Source organism: Schistocerca piceifrons, chromosome 11, assembly GCF_021461385.2.
Source record: "Schistocerca piceifrons isolate TAMUIC-IGC-003096 chromosome 11, iqSchPice1.1, whole genome shotgun sequence".
NCBI classification, from domain to species: Eukaryota; Metazoa; Arthropoda; class Insecta; order Orthoptera; family Acrididae; genus Schistocerca; species Schistocerca piceifrons.
In genome coordinates, this window is record NC_060148.1 from 973,064 (window position 1) to 990,034 (window position 16,971).

At 38.4% G+C, this 16,971-nt stretch overlaps 1 protein-coding gene across 5 annotated transcripts in view; it reads right to left on the reverse strand.

The window, feature by feature from the left end:
* The window catches only part of LOC124719948, a 35,363-nt gene extending 22,415 nt beyond the window's left edge, over positions 1-12,948 (reverse strand). For 3 of the 5 annotated variants that reach the window (XM_047245152.1, XM_047245153.1, XM_047245151.1), the window contains exons 1-2: positions 11,446-12,948; positions 7,728-7,849 (exon numbers count right to left, since the gene is read on the reverse strand). In XM_047245152.1, the coding sequence (XP_047101108.1) occupies positions 11,620-12,879 (1,260 nt within the window). In that variant the 5' untranslated portion in view covers positions 12,880-12,948 and the 3' untranslated portion in view covers positions 7,728-7,849; positions 11,446-11,619. The remainder of the gene's footprint in view (positions 1-7,727; positions 7,850-11,445) is intronic. The other 2 variants (XM_047245155.1, XM_047245154.1) reach the window with 1 other exon arrangement.
* Between the last annotated feature and the right edge of the window lie 4,023 nt (positions 12,949-16,971).

Genomic DNA, 16,971 nt, shown 5'->3' on the forward strand with positions numbered 1-16,971 from the left:
TTATGTTGTTAGAAGATCACTATATTGAATAGATTTTTTTATTTAAAATAGATATTGGCTTACTTCTAACAATTACAGTGTTCCCACAGTAATTCTCAAACAAGATATTTCATTTTTACAGTTCTTGTCAGACCTCTCACATCAGCTGAGAAAATACCGGAAACGACTCAAGGAGAAAGGGTTAAATGATGATATCAAGGGGAAGGACCGGGAAAGGCAAAGTTTGACTCAAGGAGAAAGGGTTAAATGATGATATCAAGGGGAAGGACCGGGAAAGGCAAAGTTTAACTCCTGATCAACGTAAGAAGCAAAGAGAAAAAGAGACACTTAATTAAAGAAAAATCAGAAATAATGTTAGAGCCAGCAGCGAAGGCGATAGTGGTGATGCTTGCGTCATCTACACCGATAGTCCATATAAATCTTCTGCTACATTAAGAAAGCAGTTAAACGTGTGGAAACTAGTTTACCTAGAAGTCCAAGAAAGTGCAAGAAACTTGTCTTGAAATTAGCTGTTGCTCATGGAGTTTTAGTGAGCGAACAAAAGGTGAAAAATCAGATTTGATGCCTAAATCCAGGCACAGAAGAACCTGTTGCTACTTTTTATGTTCGAGATGACATTTCATGGCGAACTCCTGGAATGAAAGGTGGAAAAACCAAAGTCCAGAAGAGATACGTGACCACGACATTGAAAGAAGCCCACACTATATATCAAGAGGATTTCCCTGACGTGCCAATAAAATTGTCCAAGTTCTGTGCATCGAGACCAAAGTTTGTGTGCATCTTACAGGATACACCGCACTATGTGTGTCTCTGCTGCTACCGTGAGAACGTAAAGCTGCTTTTGTAAGTTATACACGACGTTGTTCCACAATTGAAAACCACATTTTCTGACCTCATTAGCACAATAGTCTGCAATCAAGAGAAAGACGTTTGCATCTCGTCAAAACGTGAAAAGTGTGCAAGTGTATCTTTGAAAGATAAGTATTCTTTGGATGAGAACTTAATGAAGAAGCTGATCAAAATGGACCCAATGGCAAACAGTGAACCGGCGAATCACTCTGAAAGAGGTTGCTGGTACTGTTGGTCAGAGTCTTGATGCTCTTTCAAACATGTTACCCCAATTCTTACAACATACATTTATTAAAAGACAACAATCAAAATTTTTTTAAAACAAAACGAATTCTGCAAACAAGAACATCTTGGTGAACGTAGATTTTGCAGAAGATTATACTGTTCAACAGCAGAATGAAGTCCAGAGCGCCCATTGGTCAAAACAACAAATCACTTTGTTTACAGCATATGTTTGGGACTCACAAAATGATGTATATTCTTGTGCTGTTGTTAGTGATGAACTTGATCATAATAAATATTCAGTGCATGCTTTCCTAAGTAAAACTGTAGAGCACATCATATTCACGAACCCAGAGGTAGAATCTGTCACATTCATGACTGATGGTGCAGCCAGTCAATTTAAGCAGCGTTTCCTGTTCGCCAACTTGACATTTCTCAGAGAATGCCATAGAATAAATATTTCATGGAACTTGTTTGCCACATCACATGGCAAAGGTGTCGTGGGTGGGATTGGTGGAACTGTAAAGCGTGCAGTCTGGAATACCTGCAAAACTGGGAAACACATTCTACCTCGTGCTGAGAACGTTACAAAAGTTGCACGTGAAAGATGTCGCGGCGTACACATTTTTTATATCTCTGCTTTGCAAATTGCAGAGAATACAGAGGAATTCGATCAAATGTGGATGGGAATAGTTCCAATAGAGCAGACAAAAACCATCCATGCTGTTATACCTATTGCTCCACGTATTATTGAGTACTAGCATTACTCGCTACCTCCCCAGAGGTTTGTGCACAATTTCAAAAAGCGATCTTCAGCCAAAGAAAATTCACAAGAACTGATCAATCATACAGCTTTGCATCAAGGGGATTTTGCTCTGGTTTCCTATGCTGTAAGAAACAGATCAAGATTTTTTGTAGGGCAGGTGATTTATGTGGAAGATGGTTACGAAATTTCATTTCTTAGAAAGAATGACGCAAATGGACAGATATTTACATTTCCCCCAAAGGAAGATAAATGTTGTTGTTGTTGTTGTGGTCTTCAGTCCTCAGACTGGTTTGATGCAGCTCTCCATGCTACTCTATCCTGTGCAAGCTGCTTCATCTCCCAGTACCTACTGCAACCTACATCCTTCTGAATCTGCTTAGTGTATTCATCTCTTGGTCTCCCTCTACGATTTTTACCCTCCACGCTGCCCTCCAATACTAAATTGGTGATCCCTCAACACATGTCCTACCAATCGATCCCTTCTTTTAGTCAAGTTGTGCCACAAACTTCTCTTCTCCCCAATCCTATTCAATACCTCCTCATTAGTTATGTGATCTACCCATCTAATCTTCAGCATTCTTCTGTAGCACCACATTTTGAAAGCTTCTATTCTCTTCTTGTCCATACTAGTTATCGTCCATGTTTCACTTCCATACATGGCTACACTCCATACAAATACTTTCAGAAACGACTTCCTGACACTTAAATCTATACTCGATGTTAACAAATTTCTCTTCTTCAGAAACGATATCCTTGCCATTGCCAGTCTACATTTTATATCCTCTCTACTTCGACCATCATCAGTTATTTTACTCCCTAAATAGCTAAACTACTTTACTACTTTAAGTGTCTCATTTCCTAATCTAATTCCCTCAGCATCACCCGACTTAATTAGACTACATTCCATTATCCTCATTTTGCTTTTGTTGATGTTCATCTTATACCCTCCTTTCAAGACACTGTCTTCCAAGTCCTTTGCTGTCTCTGACATAATTACAATGTCATTGGCGAACCTCAAAGTTTTTACTTCTTCTCCATGAATTTTAATACCTACTCCAAATTTTTCTTTTGTTTCCTTTACTGCTTGCTCAATACACAGATTGAATAACATCGGGGAGAGGCTACAACCCTGTCTCACTCCTTTCCCAACCACTGCTTCCCTTTCATGCCCCTCGACTCTTATAACTGCCATCTGGTTTCTGTACAAATTGTAAATAGCCTTTCGCTCCCTGTATTTTACCCCTGCCACCTTTAGAATGTGAAAGAGAGTATTCCAGTCAACACTGTCAAAAGCTTTCTCTAAGTCTACAAATGCTAGAAACGTAGGTTTGCCTTTTCTTAATCTTTCTTCTAAGATAAGTCGTAAGGTTAGTATTGCCTCACGTGTTCCAACATTTCTACGGAATCCAAACTGAACTTCCCCGAGGTCCTCTTCTATCAGTTTTTCCATTCGTCTGTAAAGAATTCGTGTTAGTATTTTGCAGCTGTGACTTCTTAAACTGATAGTTCGGTAATTTTCACATCTGTCAACACCTGCTTTCTTTGGGATTGGAATTATTATATTCTTCTTGAAGTCTGAGGGTATTTCACCTGTCTCATACATCATGCTCACCAGATGGTAGAGTTTTGTCAGGACTGGCTCTCCCAAGGCCGTCAGTAGTTCTAATGGAATGTTGTCTACTCCCGGCGCCTTGTTTCGACTCAGGTCTTTCAGTGCTCTGTCAAACTCTTCACGCAGTATCTTATCTCCCATTTCATCTTCATCTACATCCTCTTCCATTTCCATAATATTGTCCTCAAGTACATCGCCCTTGTATAAACCCTCTATATACTCCTTCCACCTTTCTGCCTTCCCTTCTTTGCTTAGAACTGGGTTGCCATCTGAGCTCTTGATATTCATACAAGTGGTTCTCTTCTCTCCAAAGGTCTCTTTAATTTTCCTGTAGGCAGTATCTATCTTACCCCTAGTGAGACAAGCCTCTACATCTTTACATTTGTCCTCTAGCCACCCCTGCTTAGCCATTTTGCACATCCTGTCGATCTCATTTTTGAGACGTTTCTATTCCTTTTTGCCTGCTTCATTTACTGCATTTTTATATTTTCTCCTTTCATCAATTAAATTTAAATTTCTTCTGTTACCCAAGGATTTCTATTAGCCCTCGTCTTTTTACCTACTTGATCGTCTGCTGCTTTCACTACTTCATCCCTCAGAGCTACCCATTCTTCTTCTACTGTATTTCTTTCCCCCATTCCTGTCAATTGTTCCCTTATGCTCTCCCTGAAACTCTCTACAACCTCTGGTTCTTTCAGTTTATCCAGGTCCCATCTCCTTAAATTCCCACCTTTTTGCAGTTTCTTCAGTTTCAATCTGCAGTTCATAACCAAGAGATTGTGGTCAGAATCCATATCTGCCCCTGGAAATGTCTTAAAATTTAAAACCTGGTTCCTAAATCTCTGTCTTACCATTATATAATCTATCTGATACCTTTTAGTATCTCCAGGATTCTTCCAGGTATACAACCTTCTTTTATGATTCTTGAACCAAGTGTTAGCTATGATTAAGTTATGCTCTGTGCAAAATTCGACAAGGCGGCTTCCTCTTTCATTTCTTCCCCCCAATCCATATATTCACCTACTATGTTTCCTTCTCTCCCGTTTCCTACTGACGAATTCCAGTCACCCATGACTATTAAATTTTCGTCTCCCTTCACTACCTGAATAATTTCTTTTATCTCGTCATACATTTCATCAATTTCTTCATCATCTGCAGAGCTAGTTGGCATATAAACTTGTACTACTGTAGTAGGCATGGGCTTTGTGTCTATCTTGGCCACAATAATGCGTTCACTATGCTGTTTGTAGTAGCTAACCCGCACTCCTATCTTTTTATTCATTATTAAACCTACTCCTGCATTACCTCTATTTGATTTTGTATTTATAACCCTGTAATCACCTGACCAAAAGTCTTGTTCCTCCTGCCACCGAACTTCACTAATTCCCACTATATTTAACTTTAACCTATCCATTTCCCTTTTTAAATTTTCTATCCTACCTGCCCGATTAAGGGATCTGACATTCCACACACTGATCCATAGAACGACAGTTTTCTTTCTCCTGATAATGACGTCCTCCTGAGTAGTCCCCGCCTGGAGATCCGAATGGGGGACTATTTTACCTCCGGAATATTTTATTCAAGAGGACACCATCATCATTTAATCATACAGTAAAGCTGCATGCCCTCGGGAAAAATTACGGCTGTAGTTTCCCCTTGCTTTCAGCTGTTCGCAGTACCAGCACAGCAAGGTCGTTTTGGTTAGTGTTACAAGGCCAGATCAGTCAATCATCCAGACTGTTGCCCCTGTAACTACTGAAAAGGCTGCTGCCCCTCTTCAGGAACCACACGTTTGTCTGGCCTCTCAACAGATACCCCTCCGTTGTGGTTGCACCTACGGTACGGCCATCTGTATCGCTGAGGCACGCAAGCCTCCCCACCAACGGCAAGGTCCATGGTTCATGGGGGGGGGAGGGGGGGGGGGAGGGCGGGGAGATAAATGTTAGGTAGGAAAAGGCCAAATTGTAGAGAAACTAGCTGCACCTACTATAAATGAATAAAACTGGTAATTTTTAAGTGAAAGTGTCAATCCGTTACTATTAAGTGTCCTTCCATTACCAGTGATTTTTTAAATTTTGTTAGTAAAATATTGGTTTCATGCATTTATCTCACGCCATTTTGTTTCACATTTATCCCTCTTCACAATATAATTTTTGTGAATTTTTATACAAAATGGATGAGCTGAATTATTGTTGCATTATAAATGAGAGCAACATGCATGTCTGAATTGTGCCATTCCGTTACCAGAAAGTTTCTTTTACATTAGTCTCATTATATGAATGAAACTTCAAGTATTAAATTACATAACTTGTGTTCCTTTGCTTATGTAGAAAATACAATATTAATTTTTTGTCTTATCATGATTCTTGGCCTTTTCAATCCTTAATGGGCAAAAACAATCACCGAGTGTCATTCCGTTACTGACAGAACTACCCAGACATGTAAATGAAGTAGCTCAAATATCACAGTTTGGTTCCTGATGGAATGTATTGAATTCACAGATTGTTACTAAAAACCCTGTTTCTTTTGTGTAATATAATGGCCTTAAATTTATATCTCAAGAATCCATTCTTTCCCCATCCTGAAATTTAAGCCGCTGTTTGCAAACACATATATGAAAATATATCTTTTTCATTAAAAAAACAGCATTTTGACTTTTTCCAAAACTAAATTTTTTGAAATTTTACTAAAATTGGGCATATGTTGCAGCATAATAGTGCAACATATCAAATGTTCAAATGTGTGTAAATTCCTAAGGGACCAAACTGCTTAGGTCATCGGTCCCTAGAATCACACACTACTTAAACCAACTAATGCTAAGAACACCACACACATACAGCCAGGCTTCAACCTCCAGCGGGAGGGGCCACGCAATGCGTGACACGATGCCCCAAAACATATCAGACTAAAGCTTAAGCCAAAAAGTTTTAAAATGTCTGCAACTAATAAACTCTTGTAGATTTTGACCTCCCAAAAACTGGAAAAAAATATTCAAAAAATTCTATCCCCTAGGTTTTTATGTATATTGCAGTATTTATATTCATTAGTAATAAACCTAATTTAATAATTATTAAAAATTATATCAATTATAATTGATAAAATAAACTTAAATTTAAAAAAATACAATGTTAACTATTCTTTGTTACCACTTGCAGGTTTTACCATGAACTCCTGGGTGCCAGAAGCAAATGCAAACACTCTTATTGTTCAGTTTTATCGTGTTGCGACAAGTCAAATGTCGATTTGTATCTCGCATGAAATGAAGAGAAACTCACAGTAGACATATCGCTATTCGAGTGAACAGTGCTGTCGTTTCTGTCTAGTCGTGGCTACGAGAGGTTGTATTATTTCTCCAAACAGTTTTTTTATATCTGTGGTGAATACACTATTGAAAGTCAAGAGGGAAACATAAGTGATTTTGTGAGGACAGTTTATTTTGCTTACTTTAAATTAAAACTTGGTGATCAAGATAAACCATGAGACCTGCACAAAGTGTGTAGAAGATGTGAAGAAGATCTTCGTTTGTGTTTTAAGGTTAAGAAAAATGCATTTCGATTTGGAATTCCTACAATATGGCGTGAGCAGAAAAACCGTACCACTGACTGCTACTTCTGTTCAGTTGACGTAAAGGGATTCAATTCAAAAAAACAAAAGAAGCAAAAGTTATCCTAACCTTGACTCAGCTACACGTCTATTGCCCCATAGCTCTGAAATACCTGTCCCACGGCCACCTTCCAGTTTGTATGAATACCCGAGTGAGTTGGGGGACGAAGTTACATCACCTCCTCAGGGTGAATCAAGCTCAGATTTTTCTTCAGACAAAGATGAAACGCCTCAACTATATTCTCAAAGTGAGCTCAATGATCTAGTAAGAGATTTGGATCTTTCAAAAGATGCAACCGAACTGTTAGGTTCCAGATTAAAAAATATAAACCTTTTTATCATCTGGCACCTCATATTCATGGTACAGACACTGAGAAAAAGAATTTACCCAGTTTCTCTCAAAAGAAGGAAATTTAGTTTTTTTGCAATGATGTGGAAGGACTCGTGCAATGCTTTGATATGCAGTATGACTCAAATGAATGGCGCCTATTCACTGATTCATCCAAAACTAGTCTTAAAGTAGTATTACTGCACAATGGAAATAAATTTGCATCACTTCCGATGGTACATCCTGTGCATATGGGTGAAAACTATAACGATTTGGCCATTATCCTGGAAAAAAATCAAATATCAGGACCATCAACGGATGGTTTGTGGGGACTTCAAAATACTCACGATGCTTTCGGGTCAGCAGGCAGGCTGTACTAAATACCCATGCTCCTTATGCTTGTGGGTTAGTAGAGCCAGAGAACAGCACTGGACTAAAAGTGATTGGCCACCCCGAGAAACTTTAAAACCTGAAAAGAAAAATGTTATCAATACTACTTTGGTACCACCAGAAAAAGTTTTGTTGCCCCCCCCCCCCCTCCATATCAAATTGGGGTTGATGAAACAATTTGTAAAATTGCTGCAAAAGGATGGAAACTGTTTTAAATATCTAAGTAGCAATTTTCTCGAAGCTGTCAGAAGCAAAGCTGAAAGAGGGACTTTTCACTGGCCCCAACATAAAAAAACTTTTAACTGACACCCTCTCTGTGGAAAGTATTAATGAGAAGGAAAAAGAAGCTTAGATATCATTTAAGGATGTAGTGTAAAAGTTTTTGAGAAATACTAAGGTTACTGACTCCAAAACCATTGTTCAATGGATGCTAGCAGCATACAAAGCTCATGGCCGCAAGATGAGCTTGAAGGTCCATTTTTTACACTCCCACATCGACAGTTTTCCTGAAAACCTGGGAGCGGATTCAGCAGGATGTCCACGATATCGAGAGACAGTACCAAGGAAGATGGGATGTCACTATGTTTGCTAGTCAACAAAGATGGGATGCTTAAGTGGGAACCTGAAGTTGGAAATCAGGAAAGGACTCGGCGAAGTACCAAGGAAAAGAAGAAAAGTTTTCATAAAAAACATGATTATAATAATGTTATTATATGTCTCAAAATAATGCTTCATTGGTTGTAAAAAAAATATTATGTTTGATAATTTTGAATAAACAAGTGCTTTTACAATTGTTTGTGTTTGAATTTGGAAAAAAAAAACCTTATGTGATAGAAAAAAATGGACATCACTTCTGAAATCAGCACATTCTAAAGCACATAATTCAGCAAAAGTATCTCGTGCAGCTGACAAAAAAATTTTTTTTTTTGCAGACCTGTGTTATTTTATTGAAATGATGTGGAACGAGTCAGTTCACAGGATATGTAGACAAGACCAGTGTTGACATCAATAAACACACCATTATTTCTAATCCTACTTGTACAACTACACTGTATACATAAATTTTACTAGCTACCAAGTTTTAAGCAGAATCCAGCAGTGGACTAGAAAGATCTGTGTAAGAGAAATGATTTTATATTAGATTGACAGTTGCTTCACTACATGTCAGACATTTTACGTATGGTAATTGGGCAAATGATCAAAAATTTTTGTTGCTGCATACAGAACTCATTTCTGAGTTACTGGCAGATTTAACAGGGGGTAATAAAGGTCATTTGTTTCTGTAGTACTGTAGGTATGTACATCACATTCCTTCTCAGACTGTGAGGGATTATTTATAATGAAGTTCATTAGCAAAAATATTTATTGTGACAGCGCAGTTAAAATGCCTACCATGAACAACACATATCATTTCTACTGCTTGCTTTTGTACACTCAATACTATCTTTCTAAGTGATGACTAGCCACAGAAAATTATTCCGTACGACCATACTAAGTGGAAATACACAAAATTTGTCGCGCAAAAGTAGCTGAACTTCACTGGTTCAGAAGCTCAGTAATATGCTCCTTCCGGAAATACGGAAGCGTCTGATCCCGCCCGTCTGCTTCGACCCATGACGTCACAAATATGGCGGAAACAAAAACACACACACACACTTTCCACAAGAAGCCTAATGACACTAACGGGACAAGTGCTGGAAATGGGGTGTTTTGGGTAGGGGGCAAACTAAATATAAACAAATTTAGATGCCTTGCGTAGCTACAACGTGTAAGTGAAGACAGCCATGCATGAATACCCACCCACCTCCCTAGGGGTCGTAACCCCTGCAACCATAGAAGATAAAGATGCTTCAGTAGCTGATTAGTGTTTTTTGTCTTTTTTTTTAAAAAAAATCTCATGGGATAGAACGAACAGATCAGAAAGATACATATAATAAACTAAAACAGAAATTGGAGGAAACAGATAATTAAAATAAGTAATAAGTGTTTTCAAATTAAAAAAAAAAAAAAAAAAAAAAAAAAAAAATCTTACGAGATAGAACGAACAGATCAGAAAAGTAAATAAAATAAGATAAAACAGAACTGGAGACAGCCACACTCAAACCAAACTCCGCGCCGTCATGACATCACACACGACAACACCCTTACGTCACGCGTCAAAGCTGACGCGTGGGATCGGACGCTTCTGTCGACCCCTCCTTCCTGTTCAAGTTTTCATCAATATGTGCGTGCAAAACTTTGGAGCATTCTTCCCAATCCACTGACTCCTGCTCACATGCTACGTCAATTGTTGGTACGCCTATTTGCTGAACAGAACTGAAAGCAGTGTAAAATGCCACAACAAAACACCTTCAGTTGTCATTTTACTGAGCAATCAGTTTCAGCACTCCATCATGCCATCTTCAGACCTACTGACCAACATGTAAGAAGAATCCCAACTCTAGTCCAGTCAAAATAGGGGCCAGCATTCAGTGACTGACACCTGTCAATTTTTGGCACAGTGATCCCTTCGATCATCAGTTGCCGACGGTGGCCTTACAGAGACTTAATGTAGTGTGTGTGGTCTTCTTTTTTTAAGGTTTAGGGAGAGTCAATTTTTAGAGAACTACTTAGTAATTCTTTGGAAAATATTATTTGCAAACTGCTCTGTTGTTTTCTCTCAAATGGTATTTATTGCACGACACTAGAATCATCCACAAAAGTACGAATTTTACTTGTTGAATGTTGAGGGTAAGGTCATTCACATATATGAGGAATAGGAATGGACTCAAACGTTTGAAAGCTCAACGATCGATCCAACGGAAAGAGCAAAATTTTGTTTACTCTACGAGTACATACAACACACAAACAATAACAACACATTTAACAGTACGAGGTCCAAATGTTCGCTCAATTTGAAGGGAATTGGACCGATGCTAAGGTGTGGCAGTCAGACCACTTGGCATGGAATAAAACAGTTCTTTTTTTTTGTAAATTTTCAGTCACTGATGCCCTACAGGATAATTTCTGTATCAAATACTCATTTAGGGAAACAGTATTATTGCACAGTAGAAAATAATAAGAAATTATATGTGAGATTCACAAGTCTACATCTTCCAGGAATCTGCTTAAGCAATTGGGATTTAGTATCCACTGACAAAATTTTTTGTCACAAATCCACTGTAATTTTAAAGTATTTCATTTATACAATACTACAAGAATTAACGACTCTTGCCACCAGTGAACGTAAATTGGCAGAGAAAGCAGTGAAGCAGAGTTGTTTCTCCTTAATAAATATAATACCACAGAGGGATTCTGGAATATGAAAAGGTAAATATGTCCGACACGTAGTCCCACAATAATTAGCTCTCAGTCATTGATTCACTTGAAACATTTTATACATTTACACTAGGCACAGACATGATACACAGAACTAAATAGGGATATGCATCACAAAAAACCTTGACAATATAATACATGTGTGATATGTCCAAAAACTTCTTTTTTTAGTCCCTGTGTTAACGAATATATATACCATAAATTATATGGGTGGCATTCTTTCCTAAAAATCAAATTACCTATCACAGTTACCTGTTGTACTTACAATATAACATGGCTTATTCGTTACATTTTGCGGTGCACCAAGGAATGCTAAATCAATACTGTAAATGGAAGGGTTAACATCACAATACTTACCACAAAGTTGCCTAGTCTTCATTATGCTGGCAGGCTGACAGTTCAAACGAGGAAAGAGCCAACGCACAAAATGCTCCACACAGTTTAAGACCAACCAATTGTAGCAAGTCTTTGACCATATACTGAATTTAAACAGCAACGCAACCACGTCACCCCTTCAACAACAACCTTGTGCTAATCTTCTAGATATGCAATGTGAAGATCACGGGTTGAGGGATACCAAAAATCCTCACGCACAACACGTTTCCTGTGCCTCGCAGGCCTCTCCTTTGGCTGCACTGCAGCTGCAGCTGGTGAGGATTGATCTGCCACAGCCAGCAAAGGTTCTTCATTTACTGCTGTCGGTAGAGTCCCCACGGCAGCTGGCGTAGGGTCCTTTATTGCTAATGTAGGATCTTCTACTACTGGTGTAACGTCTTCTACTACTGGTGTAGTATCTTCTACTACCACTGTAGGGTCTGCTACAAATGGAACATAAAGTGTTCCAACACTCTGCAAGAAAGAATTAAACACACACTCGTGTCCAAACACACTTTCCCTCCAAACGTATTCATCCAAATGGTTTTGCAAACCACTGCGGCGCCTCTTCCCTCTCCCAACAACTCTTTTTACTTCATCCCAATGTTGCTCCATGATACCAACCACTTTATTCCGAAACTGGTAATTGTGATCGGCTGCAAAAGTCTCTAGGTCCACTTCCCCTTCATCCTCGTAACTCTCCCATTTGTCTGAACATATAACAGTCCCATCCTCGACGTGTTCTTCGATAAGACATCGCAAATTCCTTGCATCTCTCCTCTCGACCACATTCAAAACTAGTTCGCCATGTTCTTTCCCACAAACGACTGCTCCCCAAACCCAAAGTTCTGGCAAATACTTTCCCATATGATTCTTAACACTTCCAAATGGCGATTCGCCCACCTCAACTACAACTCCTGGGCCTCCAATTTTTCCTCTCTTCTTCACCAACGCTGAACAAATTTCCCTACATGATAAAAACCAGTCGAGGACAGAAGTCTCGCTCACTCCTGCCAAGAGACTTGTAGATAAAACAGACTTGCGTACACAGAAACAGTATGTCATCAGAACAATAACTCTAATGGTAACCCTAGCATTCTCAAACCACGTGCCTTTACGAATTGACCTCCACACTTTGTCTTTTCGGCAGCGCCACATGAGCCCATCACTAGATCTTTTTGTTGGAACCTTGACACAGGACATGGGCTTAAGGCATCTAGCGCATATGTACTTATCAGCAAGAACACCAGAACTCTTCAGAAATTCAAATAAACGCGAATTATCGTCCAGAATCGAATGAAGAGTCACAACAGTTATCGAAACTCCTTGGTTCCGTCGTTCATCACACGAATTCGAAGCTCTTTTTCTTTTACAGCAGCTTGCCTCCCTACAACCAGCATCACTTGTAACATCCATTGCAATAAAGCAACAAAAAGCGACATGAAAACAGGCATACGCAAACACAGGCGTCTAAAGCTAGCGAAATAAGGGATGCTCAACTACCGGACCTACCGACAGATGGCTCTACCAGCTGATTACTGTCGCCTGTATTGCCCGCCATATTCGAATTTGCCAAGAAGTTTCTCTCGGTCTGTACAGTGTATAAGGAATTAAGGATTATCGAAATGGTGATTTCTTGTTCCGCTTTCAATTGCACGAAGCGATGGAGTAAGGAAAGTGACTTACCATTTCACAGGTAATAGGACTACCGATACAATACGATAACAATACAGACTTAGTGCGTTTGCTAATTCGATGTTTTTGAACAGGTTTCCTCTAAAGCACCCAGAGCTGCTAAAGAAGTGGATTACTTCCGTGAAGCGGAAAGATTTTAATCCTACGTCTTGCAGTTTACTTTGCGGAAACCTTTTCCGACAAGATGATTACGTAGTGAGCCCTGGAACGTGGAAGAAACGTCTCAGACCCGAAGCAGTACCATCAGTTTTTGACTTTCCGACACATTTGACACCACCAAATAAACAGCCACGACGACATGTCGTTAGGATTTTGAGTGACAACGATGCTTCTCCATTTGAGGTAGCTAATTAATTTCCTTGCTATGTGTGTGCTTTTGACTTTTGTGAATTTATTTCGTACGGACACAAATGGAGGTCCATAATTTTGTTTTTAGCGTTCTGTCCTGGAATCCATGCTCGATTTGCGCACTGCAGAAGCTACTGATTGCGTGGAGAATGTTGTCAATGAGAATTCTTCTGTGGAAAGCATGTCCAATTTATCCAATGCAGAAGCTGCGAATTGTGCCGAAAACGTTAGTATAAGGATGTTTTCACACCCCCCGTTTTCTTATATTTTTTCATCAAGCCTTGAGTTATTTCAATCATATATAACGAAATTATTTCTTTATTTCAGAGTGCAGTTGGTTCTTAAGTAATTGATTGTGGTATACAGTCGAAAGTAGAAATGGAAGACAAGGTGACCGAAACTTGCAATTTTATCTCAGACATTGTGCACGAATTAAAACGTAAACTGAAGTGCGTCCGTGAAAAACTTCGAAGAAGAGAGAAGAAAGTGTTTTCCATGGATGACATCACAAGTTCATTGAAGGAGAAGGGGCATCTTCCTGAGGAGTTACATAACTTCCTCAATCATCAGAAAGGAACACAAGTGGAATTAGTGTGCAATTTAGTGAACAACTCTCTCTCGTCAGAGGGTAATAGATACACAACAAATGTGAAAATGTTTGCGATGACTGTGTACTTTTATTCATTAGCAACATATGACTACCTGCAAAAATTAATGCCTCTGCCCCATAAATCATTGATTTCCAAATGGGTGGCAAGTGTAGACTGTGAACCTGGCTTCTTAAAAGATGTCTTTAAGTACATTGATTTGAACCCAATTGTAAGGGACCAGTTCAGCGATTCATGTCTAATTGTAGACAGTATGGCAATTAGGAAGCAAGTAGTTTGGGACCAAGGAACTAAGCAATACTCCAGTTTTCTAGACTTTGGTGGGGAAGTGCCTCAGTCAAAAGAAGTAATAGAGGCATCTGAGGCTCTGGTTTTCATGCTTGTCTCTATTAAAGGCAAATTTAAATGCCCGATTGCATATTTCTTTATCAGTGGTGTACAGGCAAATAATCAGGCCACACTGATAAAATCTGCTTTAGAGACGCTGCATAGTTCTGGCATTAGGGTTTGGTGTGTTACATGTGATGGCTGCAAGGTAAATGTAAGCACTTTACGTTCACTCGGCTGTGCTTTAAATTTTTTCAAGGGTGATTTTAAAAGCTACTTTCCTCATCCTGTGGAAAAATACAATGTTTATTGTATCTTGGACATGTCATGATTAAGTATGCCAGAAATGCTCTAGCAGAAGTATCTGCTATTGAGTCTCCAACTGGCATTATTAGATGGCATTTCATTGAGCAATTGAACAAGGTACAACAATAAGAAGGTATGACATTTGCCAACAAACTATCAGGACAACATATGAGTTACGTAAATAGAAAAATGAAAGTTTCATTAGCTCCACAGACTTTGAATTCTAGCGTGGCAGATAGTATAGAGTTTTGGAGGGGGGTTAGTGATCCAAATTTTAAAGTAAGTGAAGCAACAGTAGAATTTTTGTATTGTATTGGTAGGATTTTTGATATTCTGAACTCCAGAAATCCATTAGATAAAGGGCATAAGAGCCCCCTGAGACTTGACAACAAATCTTATTGGCTTGGTATTTTCAGACACACTGAAAATTATATCAAAAGCTTAAAAGTCATTGGTGTTCCGTTGCTGCTTCGTGCAAGAAATACTTTTGCTTTTGGGATAATTTTCAATATGCAATCAGTCAGACACATAGCTCTGGCAAGTATGCTTCGTGTTGAATCTCCTCTGAAGTATTTGCCAACATATAAACCGTCACAAGACCACATACAGCTTTTTTTCCTGCATTCGGTCCAGAGGTGGTTGGAACAACAATACAAATGCATACCAGTTCAAATGTGCCACGAGAAAGTTGCTCTTGGGTAACAGTGTCACTGCAATGAATGGGAATTGCTCAAATTTTAATGTGTGTTGTTTGCCACCTGTTTATGATTTTCGTGCAAGAAAGCGTGTAGTAGAAAGTGATGAAAGTGCTGCAGAAAATGAAGTAGAGAAGTGGTGTGCACTTCTTGATGATAAGATTAAGTTCTCATTTTACAAGCAAAACATACTCAATTATATTGCAGGGTATGTGTCATTGCGCCTTTCAAGGCAGATCACAAGCAAAGACTGTCATCACATACTGAAGCCACCAGTAGTTAAATCTGCATTAGAATGTGATTCTCTCTATGCTTTTCCCAATATGGCTAATAAAAACGCATTTGTAAATTTTGTTAACCGGAGAAAACTGGTTAAAACAAGTGACTGCGTGTACTCTGTTGTAGAATACCCAGAAACTGTTTCAGATGTTTGTGATTGCTGGGGATATGGGACAGAAATAGATACAGGCCAAGATTTTGCATTGCGTTAAAAATAAATTTGTAGATTACCCATTTCCTGCTCTTGGTCATGATTACCATTATGAAATTAGGATTGAGGACTTACATCAGACTCAACTTGTCTGTAAGATTGCATCCTTATACTCCTGCATACGCTTAAAAACATATGGAAAAAACGTAAACAACAAATCAATGTAAGGCAGAAGTTAAATAAACTCATATTGTTTAATCATGTATAGTGCTCAAATTGGAAAAGCTTATGTAATGGAACATTCCATGCAGATGGGTGTGACATTTTGACAGATTTTTTAAAACTATTTTGTCAATAGATTTGTTGTTGTGTGAACTTAAAAAGATGAATCACATTGAAGTAAAACTAACTCTTTACGTCCTGTGTAGATGTTGTAACAAAATTATAATTGTTTATTATATAAGCTTATTTTAAGATGTTTGGTGTTACAAAATATGCATTTGCATTAAAAACAGGGGATTTGTGTGAAATTAATGAAAAAAAATGTTCTGAGACTTATTTGACAGATGGCTTTAAGTGTGAGAAAATATTTCCCTCAATAACTATGTTAACTTGAATTTTTAACGTTAAGAAAACAGTTTAATCACAGGATGAGTGTGATCTAATGGAGTATGCAGTGGCCCTATGTTTCAAACAGTAATGTTTGTGGATACTCTGCAACATAAGAGCAATAAAATTGTTACTCTGTTAATTCTTGTTTTAATACTTCCTAGAATGAACACAATGTTCCAATTGATCATAAGCATTCTTATTACTTTAGAATCTAATTTTCTGAATTTTGTCTTTATTTTGCTAGGATGTCTTTCTATTATATTTTCCTGTGTTGAAGGGGGGAGGGAAGAGGATGCAAATAATCATATAGAATTATCTTTCTAGCTCTATAAAGTACAGAATACAGTGATTACAGGTACACTTGGAAATCTAGGAAATTTCAGTATTCATGTTACATGCCTAATTTCATCAACATTTACCTTAATTATACGGTTACACTTTTTGCTGATTTGAACTGTGTACTAGGCCTACATGTTAAAAAGATTTT